The sequence below is a fragment of the Saccostrea echinata genome, unplaced genomic scaffold, assembly GCF_033153115.1.
Source record: "Saccostrea echinata isolate AGI-Se365-2 ecotype Australia unplaced genomic scaffold, CSIRO_AGI_Sech_v1 ptg000005l, whole genome shotgun sequence".
NCBI lineage: Eukaryota > Metazoa > Mollusca > Bivalvia > Ostreida > Ostreidae > Saccostrea > Saccostrea echinata.
Genome location: NW_026889754.1, coordinates 8,348,842 through 8,368,246, shown reverse-complemented (window position 1 = coordinate 8,368,246; position 19,405 = coordinate 8,348,842). Strand labels below are relative to the sequence as shown.

Sequence of the window (19,405 nt, the reverse complement as noted above, 5' to 3'; positions counted from 1 at the left end):
AAATTTTTCTCATTTTTATCTTATCAAGAACCACTGGACCATAAAAACGAAAATTAACACAGAATATTTTTGGTAAAGTTTTGTTCAAATGAAGGGTCACATCCTCTTTCAACGGATACATGTAGAAAAAATTAGATGGGGTCCAGGCGGGTGGTTAGGTTGTGTCTAAATATCACGAGCCTAGCGTAGTTATGAATATTCATGAGGTATTGATAACGAGAAAAAATATGTCGGTCAGCTCAAACAGATCCGGTATCCGCAATAAATTAAAGAAGAATGAAAACAAACTTTATTATCATTTTTAATAGTTTAATCAACGTTTGAATTGTTGTTTTATATACAAATAAGAAGCAATTCATTATTTTATATCCAAGTTTTTTCCCATACGAATATAATAATGTAAGAAATGACTTTGACATTTTCGCGCGGTTTCTAATCAAAACAAAACCATGCCGGCTGTCAGAAAGTTTAAGAACTACCAAGAAATACAAGCATTTCTTGAAGAGTTAGAAAAAACAACAACAGCAAGATTCATCACACAGAGAATCAGCAATAAACGACACTTTGAACTAGAAGGAGATGGTAAGGAGAAGTATTAATCGATTATAACTACCTATACAATATAATATTACGTAACGATAAATCTGTGTGTGTAAGATTATTAACATTATATTTCGAAGTATGCTGTTCTTTTCCAACAACAGGTACAATTTAATTGAAAACAACAGGTGTAAACTAAATTATTTTGCCAAAATAAAACGATTGAATGAGAATATAGAAAACGATGGAATTATTACAAAGAGGTATGCATGACATGCATTGAAAAAATATATAATAGGCTAAAAGGCTACCGATAAAAAAAAAATCCACAAAAAACTTTTACACAGATATTAAACCAGTGAGCAAGGCTATTGACCTCACTACCCTAGGCTATTGATACGATCTACTGAGTACTACATGACAGGTAAGAGTCCAGAACCCTAGGCTATTGATACGGTCTACTGAGTACTACATGACAGGTAAGAGTCCAGAACCCTAGGCTATTGATACGGTCTACTGAGTACTACAGGACAGGTAAGAGTCCAGTACCCTAGGCTATTGATACGGTCTACTGAGTACTACAGGACAGGTAAGAGTCCAGTACCCTAGGCTATTGATACTGTCTACTGAGTACTACACGACAGGTAATAGACCAATACCTTAGGCTATTGATACTGTCTACTGAGTACTACATGACAGGTAAGAGTCCAGTACCCTAGGCTATTGATACGGTCTACTGAGTACTACATGACAGGTAAGAGTCCAGTACCCTAGGCTATTGATACGGTCTACTGAGTACTACATGACAGGTAAGAGTCCAGTACCCTAGGCTATTGATACGGTCTACTGAGTACTACATGACAGGTAAGAGTCCAGTACCCTAGGCTATTGATACGGTCTACTGAGTACTACATGACAGGTAAGACCAGTACCCTAGGCTATTGATACGGTCTACTGAGTAATACAGGACAGGTAATAGACCAGTACCCTAGGCTATTGATACGGTCTACTGAGTACTACATGACAGGTAAGAGTCCATTACCCTAGGCTATTGATACGGTCTACTGAGTACTACATGACAGGTAAGAGTCCAGTACCCTAGGCTATTGATACGGTCTACTGAGTAATACAGGACAGGTAATAGACCAGTACCCTAGGCTATTGATACGGTCTACTGAGTACTACATGACAGGTAAGACCAGTACCCTAGGCTATTGATACGGTCTACTGAGTACTACATGACAGGTAAGAGTCCAGTACCCTAGGCTATTGATACGGTCTACTGAGTACTACATGACAGGTAAAACCAGTACCCAAGGCTATTGATACGGTCTACTGAGTACTACAGGACAGGTAATAGACCAGTACCCTAGGCTATTGATACGGTCTACTGAGTAGTACATGACAGGTAAGACCAGTACCCTAGGCTATTGATACAGTCTACTGAGTACTACATGACAGGTAAGAGTCCATTACCCTAGGCTATTGATACGGTCTACTGAGTACTACATGACAGGTAAGACACCAGTACCCTAGGCTATTGATTTGATACGGTCTACTGAGTACTACAGGACAGGTAAGACACCAGTACCCTAGGCTATTGATACGGTCTACTGAGTACTACAGGACAGGTAATAGACCAGTACCCTAGGCTATTGATACGGTCTACTGAGTACTACATGACAGGCAAGACACCAGTACCCTAGGCTATTGATACGGTCTACTGAGTACTACATGACAGGTAAGAGTCCAGTACCCTAGGCTATTGATACAGTCTACTGAGTAGTACATGACAGGTAAGACCAGTACCCTAGGCTATTGATACGGTCTACTGAGTACTACATGACAGGTAATAGCCAATACCCTAGGCTATTGTTACGGTCTACTGAGTACTACACGACAGGTAAGACACCAGTACCCTAGGCTATTGTTACGGTCTACTGAGTACTACACGACAGGTAAGACACCAGTACCCTAGGCTATTGATACAGTCTCCTGAGTACTACATGACATGTAAGAGTCCAGTACCCTAGGCTATTGATACGGTCTACTGAGTACTACATGACAGATAATAGACCAGTACCCTAGGCTATTGATACGGTCTACTGAGTACTACATGACAGGTAAGAGTCCAGTACCCTAGGCTATTGATACTGCCTACTGAGTACTACATGACATGTAAGAGTCCAGTACCCTAGGCTATTGATACGGTCTATGGAGTACTTCCTGTCAATATGACATTTATACCTTAGGCTATTGATACGGTCAATGGAGTACTTCCTGTCAATATGACATTCATACCTCAGGCTATTGATACGGTCTATGGAGTACTTCCTGTCAATATGACATTCATACCTTAGGCTATTGATACAGTCTATGGAGTACTTCCTGTCAATATGACATTCATACCCTAGGCTATTTATTTGCTATGTGGGGGTACTCGTAGTCAGTGTGACATGACTGGAATGTTTTAAATTCAATTTTTTTACTATGTTTTGCAATTGCTTTTGCTTTTTAATTATATGAAAAATTATGTGCACATTTTTTAAAAATACTTTTTACAGATGTTACATCTTTAAAGGGTCACAAAATTCTTTGGCAAGATTGTCAAGAAACAGCTAGTCCTTCTGTTGAATTTGATGGCACTCCTTATGTGAACATAGGATGGATGGTAAAAGAATGTCACCATTGTTCAGATAGACAGAGGAGAGCAAAGGAAAAGAAGAAACAAAGACATGTAATTTATCTTGCTTTTATTTTAAAGTACTTACAGATATTATTGTATAATCAAGTTGAAATATTTTTTGAAGGGGTGAAATTTTTGTGGCTGAAGGAAAAATAATTGATTCAAGGGAATTTGATTTCTTGGTTGAAGAATTGTGGAGTAATAAACCATTTAAATTTTTTATGAAAATTAATGATCTATCTACATATTATAATTAAATGAGCCGTCCCATGCGAAAAGGGCCCTTATGTATTTTGACGTCATAATGAGAAAAACGCCGGTAAAGATAACGTCATAAAATGCAAGTTGCGTATATTTTTCCAACATTTTTACCTGAGCGCTATCAACTTATTTTCATTGTTGTTTATATCATTTAGAATATAAAATATCAGGAAAAATAAGAAAAAATGAATTATTAGAACTAAGTTCCATATAAATGGACATTTCCAATATTGAATATTAAATTTTGCTGATGTAATTAGGTGCTAGTTTTTTTTTATCAAATTTTTAATACATTGAAAGCGATTGTACATGCACATATTCGATATATACCTCTACATGTACACATCTTTATAACACAAATACATAGTAACCGAAGTGAAATGATGAACAATAAATGAAAAAAAAATCTTAAACCGTTCCCAGCATATAGGTTTTTATATGCGATTAAAATTTTGTTCAGCTCTACATGTAGCAAATGACGAAGTTTGAAAAAGTTTGATTCTTTGTAAAGCATTAAATTTAATGAAGAAAACATCTAATTTTTTTTTTTTCAAAACAACATTTATTCTGTGTGTATAAACGCAATAAATGACGATCTGCCTTTGTCACGGTGATTGAGGGTCAATGTGTTTGTTTCATTCAAGTAAAAAACCAAATTTTACTGTTTACGGAGACCGCCTAGCTTCTGTGTTTGCTACGATATATATTTCTCCAAATTTGAGAATAAAATCTAGTAATATTTGTTTAAACTGTTGGACCAGGCGGAAAAAAAAATGAGAAAAAAGTAAATGCTGCAAAAGAAAAAAAAATGACCATTTTTTTATGCATTATATGGGAAGATTTGAGTTTCCTACAAAAATTGGGGGGGGGGGGGGTATTAGAGGTGGGTGCAATTAGTCATTCAGTGAACATCTTCATTCTATATTATTCAATCAACAGTAAAATATTATGTATGGACCCCCCCCCCCCCCAATACAACATGCCTGCATTTAATGCGTCTGCTCATTATGTATAAAACCCCAAAAACATAATACGGGGAAATTAAATCTGCAAGATTGAATACAGATTTATTTCCCTCTAATATTGCATCTGATTATTATTTTTAATTTCTTCCAAAAATGCAGTGTTTGTCTGAATTAAAGGTTACGAGAATAGAAACATTTTTGTGTAGGAAGGTTTGCAACAAGTTCAGTTTAATCTTTGAATTGATAAATGGGAAGAATGACTGCTTATTTTTCTTAATGAATCATATTTGTTCATTTCTTTAGGCATGTACGTAACAACGTTTTTCTGAAAAGGGGGAGGGGGGCTTAAAATAACAATTTAAAAATAAACCCAAAAAAAAAAAAAAAAAAAAAACAAAGAAAAAATGTATTTCCATAGGGGGTTAATCCCTTTTCGACAAAAGAAAACTGAGCTAAAATGGCAGTGCTCAACAATGATACAAGAATATCCAATGCGTATAAATTTATCAGACCTCAGGTATAACATGTCGACAGGTTATTAGTGTCAGCGAAGAAAATTTGATTTTTTTTAAATCTGAGATAAATACTTCTATATATCGACTTTTGAGATAAATCTTAGTTTGAATATTATTTAAAACATATATTCTTTTTATCAATTTTAATTACAAATCTGTATTTAATTTAATTGCCCTCAACACTTTAAACTTCTTTCATGTCCATCTTACCAAAGCTTTTCACAGACTTTGTAATTTACTCAACACATGTCATTTTATCACTCAATTCGCTAATTGTTGTCAAAGAACTCTGTTATATACCAGTGTATAAATTGTATGTGTGCGAAGGTCCGACGAAATACTGGCCACTTCCATCTGTGTTCCCGCATGAAAGTTAAAATTGTTGTCCATCGTTAAAAGCTTTAAAAAAAATCGGAAACTGATTTACTCATTACTTAAGATTTATAATATGTGATTTCGGGAAGAGTCCTAGGAATACGGCACTACTACTTTGGTCTGCAGCGCCACTCACTTCACTGCCAACATTCCCTCTTTCCATATCAACGACATATCATATTAGACCCAAACTAAGCGGTCATTCTTCCACAAAATTTGAGAACCACAAAATGAATGGAAGAATATGTAGGCCTAAGTTTTTGATTTCTTTTTCTTCAAACGAAATTTAGCGAAAGGGGGGGGGTACATGATGAATCAATGTGACATAAAAAAAAATTCAAACATCAAAATATAATCTGAACTTATAATGACCGTAAAAGGATATGATGATAATATGAAAATTATATCCTCATTCTCAGTTTTTGTGATATTACATGTTCACTGCAAGACGTATGAATATTGACCCGCTTATAAGTCGGTGCAGTGCAAATAGGCGGTGCAAATATTTAGACGTTTTACGCCAATAATGCAGGGAATACGACCAACTTTAAAATAATGTTTGCATGCCCTCTCCCGACTCAGGCCGAAAAAATTGGGTCGGTAGGTAGGTGCGAATTTTTTTCCCCAGAAAATTTTAATATCAATGCTGAATTTTCAAAATCTATTTTCCGAAATGCAATAAATTAAAATGCTTCCTGGCAGTTAAAAAGAGTTTTGAGTCGGGCCATTTTTAGCCGGTCGGAGAGAGCAATCAACCAATTTTGACAGATGGTCTAATATGTACAATATCGTAAGAAACATACATTACCCATGAAAAAGGGGGAAGGGATTGTCTCGGCACTTATTATTGCTTGTGTCAATATTTACCAATGTAGGACAATGAATACATGTATGTTCAGTACTGTAGGTACATGTTGCCTCCCCTCCTCCTTCCGTAAACTTCATTTATTTTGTCAGAAAACCTCCTCAAACTTCATTCTTTAACTTGTCAGAAAAGTTTAACTGGATTGTGTTACTGCAGATCCCCCCCCCCCCCCCCTTGCCGATCAATTTTTTGTATCTGCCCTTCAAGCTTTCTTTCATAAATTCATCTAGGTCATGAATAAAATAACAAAAGATATATCCTTATGATGAAAAATTATCAAACAATGAACTCTATAATTACAAGGAAGACGCAGTGTTATCAGTCTTATCTTACAGATTCTTTTTAAAATTAAAAAAAAACATTTTTCATAAACTACAAATATATAAAATTCAAGTATGTAAAATATCTAAACACATGTCTTTTATTTGTTTGTTTTTTATTTAATATTTACTTTTCTCTGAACCGTATATCAGAGCAATATTCACGTCTAACATGACGTCGCAAGTGTTTAAAAGAAAAAAGCATACCGGGTATTTACCGATATAAAACCATTATCTGTGTTTTATTTATGAGAAAACTTACATAAAGAATTTTTTTTATCGGATTTATTAAATCATGTGTGTTACAATTGACCAAAATGGACATTTAAGCAAACATGTCGACACTCTAAAAATGTACATATATGTAACTTACGTCTGATACAGAGTCCAAAATACCTCTTCTTTATAAAATTAAACTAATACACAGTAACAACGAGTATATAATTTAGATATACTTTAACGAAAACAACTATATCAAATATTACATGTAAAATAAAGGCAGGGGATTTATGCATAAACTTTTCGTGTATGTTTCCGTGTGATAAAGTAGTTTTTTTTTCAATCAGATACATATTTCAAATATTTCTGAGAGGGATATAAAAGCGTCAGTTTGAACGTCATTTTTCAACGTCATTTTTCAAGGTAATTTTAACATTTTCTTAACCTTTGATTCCCTATATCTCAGTAATTATTCTGAATATTTGAATCAAACTTTATATTTGGTTATTTTACACTATAATCTATCATAATCCATTGAAAAGTCAATTTTGAAAATTTTTACCTTAAGGGCCCTTTTCGCATGGGACGGCTCAAATGATATTTGACAATACTTTTTGTTTATTACTAACCTTGATAGAGTACAGTAAAAATAACTGAAATATGTTTTAAAAGTATAAATAACTTGTGATTGAGAGATCTTTACCAATCATGTATTATTGGTCATGACCTTTCTAGAAGTTCACAAAGTACTGCATGAAGATCATAAATTTTCATGATGTCCACTTTTATTTCACTTTATAAGCAAAACAAAATTTGCATGAATTTTGATTTAAGTTGTATGTAATCCATCATAAAAAATAATATACATGAGAAAAAAAAATTCACATATAGAAAGTCTTGCTAAAATGTTTGGATGTTAAAAGTAATTTACTGACAGTATGATCTAAGAACTAATCATTCACAATTATAAGGTAAGTATAACCAATTTAGAGAAAGAAGATAACAACAATACCTCCACCAAATGTTAGGTACTGAACAACCAAATCGAATTCACAAACTTATAATATTGTAAGTGTTTTCATTGATAGAGGCCTGGAGACCATGATTACTCTAATAAAGGAAGAGCACGTAAGAAAATCCAAATGTCTAAAAAGCAAGCTTGTCCAGCAACAATAAGAATTAGAGCCATCATGAAATTCCCTGATTTCAAGGTACATTTATCATTTTTTTCATTAATGTACATGAATTGGGTTGTACTGCTTGGGTCTCTAAATAATTTTTTGGGTCTTTTTTTAAATTAGGTAGATTCATACAACAATAAGTTGATGAAAAGGAAGATATCTAGAAATCTCAAACAAGCTTTCGCAAACAGAGACACAATTCAAAAATCACTTGTTTATTTGGTGTCATATCCAAGTGTCAATGACCACAAAAACCATCTTACTGGAGAGGTAAGTGTTGATGATCAGTAACCAGAATTATAGTTACTTTGTATATTATAATATTTCATTCTCAAAATAAAGTTTCCAAATTTCTTTTTTAATTATTTCAAATAATACAAAATGTGTCCCTTGTAGTTTGCAGGATTCACTCAACGTATTGATCAGAGATTAGTAACCCGCATAAAAGAACTTGTTGCCGATGGGGTGAGAAATGTTTCTGAAATGAAGAGGCACTTACTAATCTCTGTGAAAAATGACTTATGTCCAGATCAGGATATCCCAAGAACAAACAGAAGATTTTTTCCACTGGACAAGGACATTAAAAACCACATGGATATTGCCATTAACAGCTTGAAGTATTGAATTATAAATGTTCCTCTTTTGTACATGTTGTATTTCTTATCTAAAGTAAAGTTGTTAAAACATAACAGTCTTAGAAATATTTATCTTCCATCAAAGCTCAGCTTAAGTAAGAATATATTTTTTTATCATATGGTTTAGAGTTTCACTGGTGCTATTGTAAGTAGTATGTATTCAACTGAATCCCAGATTCTGATGTTAGATAATTATATTGCTTCTAGGTTTTCCAAAGATGACCAGCAGAACCTTGAGTCTTTGGTGGAAAAATGGCAGGAAAGTTATCCTGAGGACAACTTCTTTCTTAGGACGTCGTAAGTTTTTCAAAAGTATCACTGACAAAATAATACATAAGTTTCCATTGTATGTATTGTATTTTTCAAACACACAGGTATGATACCACTACCAATGGTAACATTCCATCAGAGGACTTCCTGTTTGTTCACCAGACCGCCTGGCAGAGACGACTTTTAAGCTTGTATGGGAGAGACATTTGCATCATGGATGCCACATATAAGACCTCAAAGTATGCCCTCCCTCTCTTTTTCATTTGTGTGCAAACTAATGTTGGGCATTCCATATGTGGTTCTTTTGTTGTTTCAACGGAAACTAAAAAGTCAATTGAGGAGGGTTTAAACAAAATTAAGGAATGGAATCCAGGATGGACTCCAAAGTATTTCATGACAGATTATGATGAAAGGGAAATCCATGCAGTTGAGGAAGTATTTGAAGGTAAAAAATATGTACTCTTATTATTCCAAGTAAATTTTGTCACATTGTAAACCAAATAATTTAGCCATTGAAATCCTCTAATATTCTGTTGAATTAATGAAATAGTTTTTTTTTAACAGAATGTACTGTATATCTCTGTTCTTTTCATCGTGAACAATCATGGACACGGTGGTTGAAGCAAATAAAACATGGTGTTGGTTCAAATCAGGATGAGGTTATTGAACTGTAAGTACTTGTACACGTGATGATAATATTGAATTATTATGCTTATTGTCATATTTATTTGTGAGTTTATTTTCTTAAGCATATATTTATTTAATCAAAAGAAAAAAAGTTACCATTATTTTCATAGATATTGTAATGCAAAAATCTAAAGAGAATGACTCATGATAGAATTATTGGCAAATGTGTAATGTTATTATTATTTTTGGTTAATATTTTTACAGAATGAGAGGATTAGCTATTGCCGATTCAGAAACAGACTACAAAGTAGCTCTAGACAGGCTAAGAGAAAGTCCTCACTGGCAGAATAATCAACAACTGCAGAGGTGGTTTGAAAAACAGTGGATATCAGTTTCACATGTAAGATTTAAGGAAAAACAGTAGAAACATATTGATTTCAAGGTAACATCTCTATAAAGAAACTGATCATAATGGATGTTAAAACCAACTAAGATAAAAGCATGATATTTCATTGAAAAAAAATGTTGTTGCAAAGTCTTATGAATTCCTTCAGAACTTGTTGTTTTTGCTCTGTTTCCTATTACCCTTCCCTTTTTTATAGTATATAAATATGATTTCAAGGAACAAGTGGAACAAGATTATTTCAAAGATGATGCATCCCACTTTTACATTAGTACTATATGACTCTTCTTATTATAAAAAAGTTCAAAATGTTTGAAAATTATTTTTTTAGAATGATTCGTAGAGCATTATTTTTTTACATTCATCCTCTGTTGAAGGACTTACTTATTGCTTGGCAACAAGCTTTGCTTAAGTTGTTTTTTACCTGCTTTAAATGCCTTTCTTTTCTTCAAATTTAATGCTGATTTTTTTTTTCAGAGATGGGTTAAAGCTTTCAGAGAAAATAATTACAACATAAGAATTACAACAACTAATGGCTTAGAGAGGAAGCATCAGGAATTCAAAAGAGGCTACCTGTCACACTACAGTGAAGGTAGTCTTTGCACCATGATTGCAACATTGGTCTCCAGTTTCTTACCTGACAGTTACAGGAGGTATTTAATTCTTATGTTTTTTTTTCATTCCAACTTTCACCCCCCCCCCACCCAAAATCAACAAAAACAAAAAAAACAAACAAACAAAAAAGCATTGAATCAACCCCCCCCCCCCAAAAAAAAACCCAAAATTTTTAATAGTAGTTTTATGCTATATACTGTATAGTTGCAGAATATGAAAGATTTATTGGTTTGGACTTTTTTGCCTTAGTGATGTTTTCACATTGTAGTACATGCATATGGATTAATATACATACTTCTCCGGTTGGATAAGATGTTGAAAAGAGTATACATGTATTTGAAATTAGATGTGGCAATAATACAATTTTATTTTATTTTACAGTTATCTCAATTACAATATTCAGAGTTTTGAGTTTTGCAAGAAGTACTCATCATGTGTTCCAACATTTTTACACAACAAACCTAGGATGCTTGTCGAGCACTGCATCAAAAGAATTCCACCTGAAATTCAAACTATTCCCATAGAAAATATACAGGAGGTTGAAGACAGGGCCTATGCTGTGCATAGTGTTGACTCCAACAATGTATATCAAGTGATATTTTCGGACATTGAACCCACATGTACCTGTGTTGACTACTCAAGACATCATTTGCCATGTAAGCACATGCTTGCAGTGATGATGTCCTTACCAGAATGCAGCTGGGATAACCTTCCTGATGGATACAAGACCTGTCCACATTTTACTTTAGACCAAAGCATCATACAGCAGTGCGTGGATAGCATTCCTGACAGTCCAAATACATCTCTGCAAGATGACACACCAGACACAGATATTCCACTGAATCAAGACACAGATATTCCACTGAATCAAGGCACATCAAAGGAAAAAAGCCCGGAAAAGTCATGCCAAAAACAGCCAGATAAACCCAAAACACCACTTCATATTCTTCTACAGACTGCTTTAGGTGGACTGAAAGATATACAGTCTGACTTATACCTGATTAATGATTGTCTAGACCTGCAGGAAATTTCTAACAAAATAACAGAACTAAAATTACTCACTGCATCAAAAATAAAGAAAGATTCAGGCTTACCACTCAACAGTACAGACAAATGTAGAAGACCATCTTTAAAAAGAAAATCAGGGAATCTACCATTAAGAAAGAAATACAGGAAATTAAATGAAAAACATTGTGTCCAGTTTGCAGAAGAGGATGATGTTATAATTATTGATGGGACATATGACATGCCCAGCAACCAACATAGGAACCATGAGAATGACATTGTTGCTACCGAACAAAGCATGGCCTATCAAAACAAAGGAAGTCCAGTCATTGATGTAGACACTCTTTGGAGGATCAAACCATCAGATTATTTAGTTGCAAGAATTGGCAGTTTTAAAATCACAGACACTTCAATTGGGTATTTAAAGACTTCTCTATCCGATGAGGTATATTTTTTTTCAAATTTAAGTTTTCCCTCTTTTTTCTGATTAAATCAATTTATAGTAAAACAATTGTATAATGCACAAAATGCATTTTTAGGTAATAGATGCATACTTACATCTTCTAACAGAGACAAAGAAGGTAAATCTTTAGAATTAGCTGTGTTTTATGTTAATAATCTCTTATAGTTTTTAAATGCTTGTTTTATTTAGTACATGTATTTGGAATTTGTTTGATGTTAATAATCTCTTATAGTTTTTAAATGCTTGTTTTATTTAGTACATGTATTTGGAATTTGTTTGATGTATTGTTAATTATTGTCTGCATATTTTAATTTTGCTTATTTGGAATAATATCACAGAATAAGAAGCTTTTAGCCATTGATTCATCAGTTGCAACACCCATATTTCAAGGAATATCAGAAAATTTTCATGGGTACATGACACAGGTAACTCTTTCTCTCTCTCTCTCTGATAATGTGTGCCTGTGTATGCATAAAAAAATAAAAATGTCTTTTAATGAAAACATTGAGTATTATTTAGAAAATTTATAATTGATCTAAATAAAGCATTAACTTAGTAATGCTAATCAATTGATGTTTTTCTTAAATTTCATTTGGGACATACAGACAAAATTCTCCAGTTATGACATGATTCTTGCTGCTGTCAATGAAAACAACAGCCACTGGACACTTATAGTTTGTATACTTTTTAAAACTAGTAAATCTCAATTTAAACTTGATCTATGAGTAACTTGTCAGTTGTATACATGTTTAACTCTATTAAATTGGACATTAAGTTCTTGTATATCTGATAAGTACCTTTGTTATATTTTTTCAAGGATTATACATGTGTAAGAAAAAGGGTTTGGTTTAACTTACTTTCAAGATATGTTTTGCTTTTTGCAAGGTCATTTATATTGATGCCATGTTTGATGACTGTGACCAAACCTTCCCTCCAACAATTTAAAGAAAATACTAAGTCATTGAAATTCTCATAAAATCCAAATAAGTATCTGTACATGTTTCTGTCTTTCCACATTCAGGTGGTATATCCAAGTACGAAGAAACTGGTTTACATTAATCCACTTGGTGAATTAAAGAGAACTATGAAAGATATTGGAGATAAATTGAGGTAAATATTATTTAAGATTGCAATACTGTAAATTATTTTATATTCAAGAGCACATTATCTAGCGTAGTTAGACAATGTGCTCGCGAAAATATCATTCTCGCATATATAAGTATTGGTAGAGATTATATTAATCAGTAACCAGAATATGTGAAAATTTTGTCTCACTAATAAAAAGTAAATGTCTATCTCGCAAAAATAAGGTGTCGTGAAAATTTAGTGCTCTACAGTAGTTTTAATGATTGCTACATTCTATTAAATACTGCATTGTATGGCTGTTGGTTTTTATATTTTTGTTTAGAGAATTCCTACTTGGTAGAGTGAGAAGAGGTGTGAATGAAATTTCAGAGGATGGCTGGAAAGTGGAAACAATAAAACATACAAAGCAGTATGATTCTAATTCCTGTGGAGTGTATGTTGTAAAGGTGAAAAATATTCACTAGATCTAAACTCTTCATTCTCTAATGCCTATCTATCTGCCTGGTGATGTTTTGATTAAATGAAAAAAAAAGATATGTTAAACTCCCTGCAGTCAATAATTTTTTATTGGAAATCACTTATTACCCTTTTATCATATATTCACTGTTAAATTTTGTTAATAGTTTGCTGAGCTGATCATATCTGATTTGCCTCTAACATTTAGTTGTCGTCCAGATAATCTATATCAAATTAGACGAGGAATTGGGAACCAGCTTTTGCAAGCAACAGGTAATTGACAGAATCTCCTGTGTAGATCCAGAAATATTTTTTAATATGAAGGGGAGGCTGCTCCACAGCCTTTCCAAAAAATAAAAAATAAAAATTGAACTCGAATTTTTTTGAAAAGCAAAAAAAAAAAAAAAAAGAAGAAAATCCACAAAACAAAATGACCAAAGAAAGGGAAAAAAACAACAAAAAAAACAATTTTAAAAAAACGAACACTTCTTCATTTGGGGTTTGCTTCATTGTCCATGCATGTACTTGTGTAAGCTATATTACTTACCAGGCTCCATTTTCCCAATGAAAATGGGGGAACAGTTCCTAGGTCATTTTTGTAATAAATCTTTAAATCTTTTATGAAACTATAGTTTACAAACCGTTAACTATAGTTAACGATCTGATAAATATAGTTTCACGATTTGTGAAACTATGATTAACAACCGTTAACTATAGTTTACGATTGTAAACTATAGTTTACGATTGTAAACTATAGTTTACAAACGTGAATCTATGTTTATCAACAAAATCTATTGTTAACGCTTATTACAGACAGATAAACTTAGATTAGCATTCGTAAACTATAGTTAACAACCGTTAAATATAGTTTTACAGATGAAAACTATACTTAACGAATCGTTAACTATAGTTTACGATTTGTAAACTATAGTTTACAGTCGATAAACCTAGTTTATCAATTGTGAAACTAGGTTTTACTCATTTTTGTAAATTTGGCGTGCCATATAAATCTCTTAGGGTGAAATATTGTTATCTGTTTTAATTGTCTGCACTTCGCAATGCTTGTGGTCAACCCTCTGTTAACATTTGAACATCTACTGTTGAACTGTTAAGCCATTTCTAATACATAGTACTATAGGTGGACAAAGGGAAAATAACTCTGAAATTCATATTGCACCACATGTATAATAAATTTGTAAAGTATGAATTGAATATTTCAGGTATGGAAAACCAGAAGACACTGTAAAGGATAATGTTTTGTGAGTAATTATGTAAATTCTAACATCAATATCTTTTTAAGACAATTGTGTCAATATATTTCACTTGTAGTATTTGTCTCAATAAGTCTTCAACAATTGTTTATTATAACATTGGTTTTCTATACTTTAATACTTAATCTTTAATTAATGTTATATTAATTTATAAAATAAGATGCATAATTTTATACTTTTAATTTATTCAATGACATATGATTATTGAAATAATTGTAATTTGCATTCAGAAGACACAGGGCTGTTGCTGTAGAAAAAGGTGGTGTTGAAGAAGTTGAAGAAAGAAGTGTTGGAAGGAAAGTTAATGGATTTAAAGTCAGTGCAGATGCAGATGTCATTAATGATGATGTTGATGAGAAGGAAGATGACATCATTGTTATTGCTGAGAACAGAGAAGATGATGTTGTGATGAACAGACAGATGGACAGAACAGATGATAATGAGGATGAGGATGATGAAGATGATTTCAATGCTGATGGTGTTAGTGAGGCTGTATCAAACCAGAACAGTGAGTGATCAATATTTCATATCAAAGTTTTTTAAAAATAAAATTTTGTTTTAAAAATTTTAAATATCGCACACAGTGTAAATACTGATGATCTTTTCCTTTCAGAAATTCAAACAGATTTCATAAACAGTCATGTGAGTAGAATAGAATATCATTTATTATACATGTATATCATAATTTGTAAAATGTAATAGAATATATATAGTTTTCAAAAAATTAAAACATTATCTTGTTGCTGTTAAATAGTAGAAGTGTTGTCATTCTTGTCTTGAGTTCAGTGTTGTCATGTATTAATTTCATTTTATTTCCATGCAATCTGCAGGTGAACAGTGTTGTTGCATACTTGAAGGAGATTATGAACTGCACTATGAAAGACTGGTATATAGTTAAGATACTTGATGCTTGAAATAATACTTTGGTCTCTTAAGTACTATACTAATTTTTATTGAAATTCAGGTTTGTATGTTTCATTTTAAATGTATTTCTACAGTGAAGAAGTTGATCATGTACGGCATCATCAATTTATGGAAAATCCTGTGTTGTTGTATGAGAAATTCAACAAAAAGTACTGTTATGGGGAGAATTTTATTAGCGCAAAGGTAAGTATACATTTATATTATTTCATGGGATTTGGGATGGAATCTGTCTTTTCTTAAAATTAATCATCTGTTTTTGTCTTTTGTTGTGCTTTGTGCAGAAGTCAATATTGTTTCATCTTTTGAAGGTTATGGAGCATTTACACACAGTCCTGACAGAAAAGATGTGTGTCAGCAAGCCAGTACATGGGTAATTTAGCTAGTTTTTCTTTCAGTTTTTAATGAAACAATGTATTTTCATTTACATTTGCCATTTGCACTATAGTCATGAAACAACTTTCAGATCCATCTACACAAGATACAGATCATATGAAAACCTGAAAAATCAACACCTAGAACATATCCTGAGAGAAAACATTTTGTATGTGTTTTTCTTTTCTTTATACTGTAAACCAGGATATTTTGGCCTCTGTGTTATTTTCACCTAATTGGCTTAGGTCATCTGTGAGAGAAATTAAACAAGAGGCCCATGGGCCACATCGCTCACCTGAGCACATTGGCTAGGCAAAAGCACAATCAGTTCAGTATTGAAAAGACTGGGGGGGGGGGGGGGGGCTTGAATTTTAAACTACCTGATGATGCTTCCATGTCAATATAACAAAAGGCTTTGTTGTACTTGAGAAGATTTTTAAAAAAAAATTCCCATATATTCCTTTGTAAAAATTTGATCCCTCATTGTGGCTCCTCCCTATCCAAGGGGTCATCATTTGAACAAACTTGAATCTACACTACCTGAGGATGCTTCCATATCAATATGACTAAACATAGCTTTTCTGTTCTTGAGAAGAAATATTTTTTCTATATGCTCTTATGTAAAACTTTCCATCCCCCATTGGGCCCCATCCTACCCCTGGGGGTCATCATTTGAACAAAATTGAATCTACACTACCTCAGGATGCTTCCATATCAATATGACTAAACATAGCTTTTCTGTTCTTCAGAAGAAGAAATTTTCCTTTATATTTCTATGTAAAACCTTGATCCTCCATTGTGGCTCCGCCCTACCCCCGGGGGTCATGGTTTGAACAAACTTGAATCTACACTACCTGAGGATGCTTCCATATCAATATGACTAAACATAGCTTTTCTGTTCTTGAGAAGAAATATTTTTTCTATATGTTCTTATGTAAAACTTTCCTTCCCCCATTGGGCCCAACCCTACCCCTGGGGGTCATCATTTGAACAAAATTGAATCTACACTACCTGAGGATGCTTCCATATCAAAATGACTAATCATGGTTTGCAGTTCTTCAGAAGAAGATATTTTCCTTTATATTTCTATGTAAAACTTTGATCCTCCATTGTGGCTCCGCCCTACCCCCGGGGGTCATGGTTTGAACAAACTTGAATCTACACTACCTGAGGATGCTTCCATATAAATATGACTCATCATGACTTTGCTGTTCTTGAGAAGAAGATTTTTAAAGATTTTTCCTATATATTTCTATGTAAAACTTTGATCCTCCATTGTGGCCCCGCCCTACCCCTGGGGCCATGGTTTGAACTAATTTGAATCTACACTACCTGAGATTGCTTCCATATAAATATGACTCATCATGGCTTTGCTGTTCTTGAGAAGAAGATTTTTAAAGATTTTTCCTATATATTTCTATGTAAAACTTTGATCCTCCATTGTGGCCCCGCCCTACCCCCTGGGGCCATGGTTTGAACAAATTTGAATCTACACTACCTGAGATTGCTTCCATATAAATATGACTCATCATGGCTTTGCTGTTCTTGAGAAGAAGATTTTTAAAGATTTTTCCTATATATTTCTATGTAAAACTTTGATCCTCCATTGCGGCCCCGCCCTAGCCCCGGGGGTCATGATTTGAACAAACTTGAATCTACACTACCTCAGGATGCTTCCATATAAATATGACCAATCATGGCTTTCCTGTTCTTGAGAAGAAGATTTTTAAAGATTTTTCCTTTATATATTTCTATGTTAAACTTTGATCCTCCATTGCAGCCCCGCCCTACCCCCGGGGGTCATGATTTGAACAAATTTGAATCTACACTACCTGAGGATGCTTCCACACAAATATGACTCATCATGGCTTTGCTGTTCTTAAGAAGAAGATTTTTAAAGATTTTTCCTTTATATATTTCTATGTTAAACTTTGATCCTCCATTGCAGCCCCGCCCTACCCCCGGGGGTCATGATTTGAACAAATTTGAATCTACACTACCTGAGGATGCTTCCACACAAATATGACTCATCATGGCTTTGCTGTTCTTAAGAAGAAGATTTTTAAAGATTTTTCCTATATATTTCTGTGTAAAACTTTGATCCTCCATTGTGGCCCCACCCTACCCCCTGGGGTCATGATTTGAACAAACTTGAATGTACACTACCTAAGGATGCTTCCACATGAGTTTCATCTTTCCTGGCCCTATGGTTCTTGAGAAGAAGATTTTTAAATGATGCCATTATTTTTTCAGTAATTCCTAATTATCTCCCCTTGAAAGAGGGCGTGGCCCTTCATTTGAACAAACTTGAATCCCCTTTACCCAAGGATACTTTGTGGCAAGTTTGGTTGAAATTGGCCCAGTGGTTCTTGAGAAGAAGTCGAAAATGTGAAAAGTTTACAGACAGACAGACAGACGGACAGACAGACAGACAGACGGACAGACAGACAGACGGACGCCGGACAAAATGTGATCAGAAAAGCTCACTTGAGCTTTCAGCTCAGGTGAGCTAAAAAGGGTAACTTCAGAGAAAGTCATATCTCATTGAATACAAATGTGTTTAGACGAAATTATTCGAAGGTGTGTTAAGTAGAAAATAACACTTAAAAATAACCTGTATGCAGTATTTTTTCACATTTTTTTAAACAAGTCTATAAATTTAACTTTGTACTATGAAAAAATGTGATCTTATTTCTATTTCTTTCAAACTCATTTAAATTTTCTTTACCTTTTTATAATTTCAGAATGGGAGTACATTACATGAACCTGGTTTTGGTTAAAGAATCTATAGTGTATCTGATATGTAAGAGAACAGGTTTACCATACGAAGAAGCAGATGAAAGATGCACTCTTACAGAGCGTTCTGTACAGGATGAAATTGCTGAACTCTAGTTATATCTTAATTCAAAAATGATGAACACAGAAATGCATATCATAAAACTTTCATAAAAATAGCTACCTGAATCATGAATCCATAATAACTTAACAATTTGCACTAGAGTACAGGTGTGTCACTTATATATGAACTCAGTAGACCGTATCAATAGCCTAGGGTACAGGTGTTTCACTTATATATTGTACTCAGTGGAACATATCAATAGCCTAGAGTACTGGTCTATTACCTGTCCTGTAGTACTCAGTAGACCGTATCAATAGCCTAGGGTACTGGTCTCTAACCTGTCATGTAGTACTCAGTAGACCGTATCAATAAACTAGGGTACTGGTGTCTTATCTTTCATGTTGTACTCAGTAGACCGTATCAATAGCCTTGGGTACTGGACTCTTACCTGTCATGTAGTACTCAGTAGACTGTATCAATAGCCTAGGGTACTGGTCTTACCTGTCATGTAG

The 19,405-nt window shown here is 33.6% G+C and overlaps 1 protein-coding gene and 1 long non-coding RNA gene across 2 annotated transcripts; both read left to right on the top strand.

The window, feature by feature from the left end:
• Nucleotides 1-449: 449 nt before the first annotated feature.
• Nucleotides 450-13,059, top strand: LOC133179865 (uncharacterized). The gene is made up of 15 exons (XM_061314561.1): nucleotides 450-582; nucleotides 3,105-3,277; nucleotides 7,835-7,957; nucleotides 8,048-8,197; nucleotides 8,324-8,544; nucleotides 8,770-8,859; nucleotides 8,937-9,277; nucleotides 9,397-9,502; nucleotides 9,724-9,859; nucleotides 10,340-10,515; nucleotides 10,859-11,927; nucleotides 12,022-12,063; nucleotides 12,284-12,370; nucleotides 12,551-12,619; nucleotides 12,967-13,059. The coding sequence occupies exons 1-15, from the start codon at nucleotides 450-452 to the stop codon at nucleotides 13,057-13,059; spliced, it is 3,009 nt and encodes a 1,002-aa protein (XP_061170545.1).
• A 2,929-nt stretch (nucleotides 13,060-15,988) lies between these two features.
• Nucleotides 15,989-18,931, top strand: LOC133180029 (uncharacterized). The gene is made up of 3 exons (XR_009720249.1): nucleotides 15,989-16,052; nucleotides 16,146-16,223; nucleotides 18,799-18,931. It is a non-coding gene; the product is annotated as an uncharacterized LOC133180029 (long non-coding RNA).
• Nucleotides 18,932-19,405: the final 474 nt, after the last annotated feature.